We start from the raw sequence: 2,353 nt of genomic DNA on the forward strand, positions 1-2,353 counted from the left end.
TCATTTTGCTATTTTAGTTACATAGTTGAGTCATTTATTTTTTTAGTAAATGTCCAGACATTTCTTCTCACTTATTCTACTCTCTCTTACTTTATTCTTTCTTTTTTTATTTAACCCACTTAATTCAATTTTTCTTAAATCTCGTGTAAAAAAGAAACGTCTCTATTACTATGGAACGAAGATGCTCGGAACAACCATCTTCATACAATAATTAGAGATGGCAACTTAAATAGTACTACAGTAGTAGATACCAAATCATATAAAAGCATGGATAAAAGCATCAAGTACAGAAATCCTCAATAGAGCAAGCACTCACACACTACAAACTTACTATGGTACTAATATTTATTCATCTGTTTCTTTTTCTTCCTCCCTTTCGTTGCTGATCCACTGAAACCTGACTCATTAACAAGGTCGATACCGAAAAGTTCTCTCAGCACAAGCACTACTAGCTCATCTATATGGCTGATAAACTGAGCACCAAAAAACTGTTTCATCATAAACACAAAAAACTCTCTCATCATGAAGCCCAAAGACTCCATTGTTAGGAACCCTTTGCTGAAAATAGAAGGTGCTTTCCTTAAAAAGGCCCTAAACTCTTTAACCATAAAGACCAAAATTTCATTCAATGGAATGACTCCAAGAATATCTTTCAGGATTTTATATGCAGCTGAAAACCAGTCATGTCCATCTACGGAGGCAGATTTCATGAGCTCTTGGCTACCACTCACATATTCCTCTTGAGCACCCGCCTTCTCTTTTGCCCGTGTGATATGCTCATTTAAAATCTCGATTAAGGTGTTGGAAAGAACGATCAGAAATGCAGCTTTGCCTGCACATAGGAACAGCCTCAGACATTATACCAACATCCAGCCTGCTTTTTTCAGCAGAAAAAGAGTAGTCTTGGACACATATATGTAGTCTCGTTTATACATACGAAGAAATATATTTCAATTGGCAAAATTCATTTGAAATCTCTAAGCTTGTAGGTTGTTCAAAAATTGTGACAGCAAAGAACACATGACGGACCAGAAACTGCAGAACTGTAATTAATCAAGAGCCAAGTCGAGCAATCAAAACTACATGAATAGGCAGATAAATCAACTAACCATCGGCGAATTTGTAGTCGTGCTGGAGTGCATAATATCGAGCATTTTTAGCAAGTATGGTGATGTACATTATCATTGTGGATTTCGCCTCAGGACTTGCCATCCAGTGACCAATCCTGTCGAAAACTTCGACAGTGGCTGTGTAACCCATTCTAGCAAAGGTTAAAAAGCGAAACTTGTAGGTGTCGGAGTCCCCACACTGATTTTTCAGTGGCGTCCCAGCATCCTGGCCTGTTTTTGTGAAAGTAACAGTTTAGTAAATGAAAGAGAATGCAATGGCATTCTTCATACTTCTAGCATTTTCATGAATCTACTCCAATATATAGAATTATGAATGTTAGATTTAATTAGAATCATACATCTAGCATTTGACTTAACTTGCCGATTAACTCAAAATAAATTTATCACATAAAAGAAAATTGATCAGAAATTGCCCAATAAATAAATATGAAAGTGGGAAGGGAAATCAACTGACCAGAGATGAATTTTTGGGCATCATCGGATTGACGAAGGGCAGAATTTAGGGGAAAATTGGCAGGATAGACGCTAATTAGGGTTTCAACATCATCTGACATCGATGGCACGATCCTATACACAACTCTAACCCTAACGACGTAACCAATCTTGGCCAAGGTGACAAAGCCATATGAGCATGAGCTCTTCAGCGGCGTCGCAACCGCCTTCCCAATTTTGGCAAAAGCAGCAGCAGTGCGGCCATTTTTCACATTCACCTCCTCAGCTGCTGTTAATGCAGATCAGTGCAGTTTAGGTTGCAAATACAAGTCTGATAAAATTGGGGGTTTTGATCCAGAAATCGGAATAAATTTAAAAATTGACTCACCAGGCATGGTGCTGACGGTGTGATCGATTTTGGCGGAGCCACCACTCTTCTCCGGCATCACATCTGGCTCGGAACGATCCTCTGTCAATTCCGATATTCGCATTTTTTTGATCTTCGTTACAATAAAGAGGCAATTATTCTTCTTTTCGATTAAAAAATTTATGACGAAGACTCCTCGCATTTCCTTCTTCAAAAGGTTCAAACTTCAATAAAATAAAGTCTTTAAATAATAAAATTATTACAGAGATTCCTCACAGTCACCTTTCAAATTTTATTACTCTAAATCAAAGGTTCGAATTAATGTTTTAAAAACTGGACAAGCCAATGAATCAGCGAGACTAATGGTTCAATCGGTCTGACCGGTTCAATCACTGGTCGAACCATTTTACTATTATAAATTATA

The 2,353-nt window shown here is 37.5% G+C and overlaps 1 protein-coding gene across 2 annotated transcripts; it reads right to left on the minus strand.

Annotated features, from left to right (window-relative positions):
* Positions 1 to 230: 230 nt before the first annotated feature.
* Positions 231 to 2,133, minus strand: LOC125211378. 2 transcript variants are annotated; one of them, XM_048111133.1, is made up of 4 exons: positions 1,951 to 2,133; positions 1,585 to 1,848; positions 1,110 to 1,340; positions 231 to 832 (listed from the first exon to the last, which is right to left on the minus strand). In XM_048111133.1, exons 1-4 carry the CDS (start codon positions 2,129 to 2,131, stop codon positions 339 to 341), a joined length of 1,170 nt encoding a protein of 389 aa, XP_047967090.1. In that variant the 5' UTR covers positions 2,132 to 2,133; the 3' UTR covers positions 231 to 338. The 2 variants fall into 2 exon arrangements, with proteins under 2 accessions (XP_047967090.1, XP_047967089.1); XM_048111132.1 differs by having other exon boundaries at positions 1,585 to 1,851.
* Between the last annotated feature and the right edge of the window lie 220 nt (positions 2,134 to 2,353).

This window comes from Salvia hispanica, chromosome 3, assembly GCF_023119035.1.
Source record: "Salvia hispanica cultivar TCC Black 2014 chromosome 3, UniMelb_Shisp_WGS_1.0, whole genome shotgun sequence".
In the NCBI taxonomy this organism is placed as follows: domain Eukaryota; kingdom Viridiplantae; phylum Streptophyta; class Magnoliopsida; order Lamiales; family Lamiaceae; genus Salvia; species Salvia hispanica.

Coding starts and splice junctions, on each gene's coding strand:
- LOC125211378 (XM_048111132.1), bottom strand. CDS start 2,131: ATGCGAGGAGTCTTCGTCATAAATTTTTTAATCGAAAAGAAGAATAAT. Junction 1,852..1,950: donor CACCGTCAGCACCATGCCTG/GTGAGTCAATTT, acceptor CTGCATTAACAG/CAGCTGAGGAGGTGAATGTG. Junction 1,341..1,584: donor TGCCCAAAAATTCATCTCTG/GTCAGTTGATTT, acceptor TCACAAAAACAG/GCCAGGATGCTGGGACGCCA.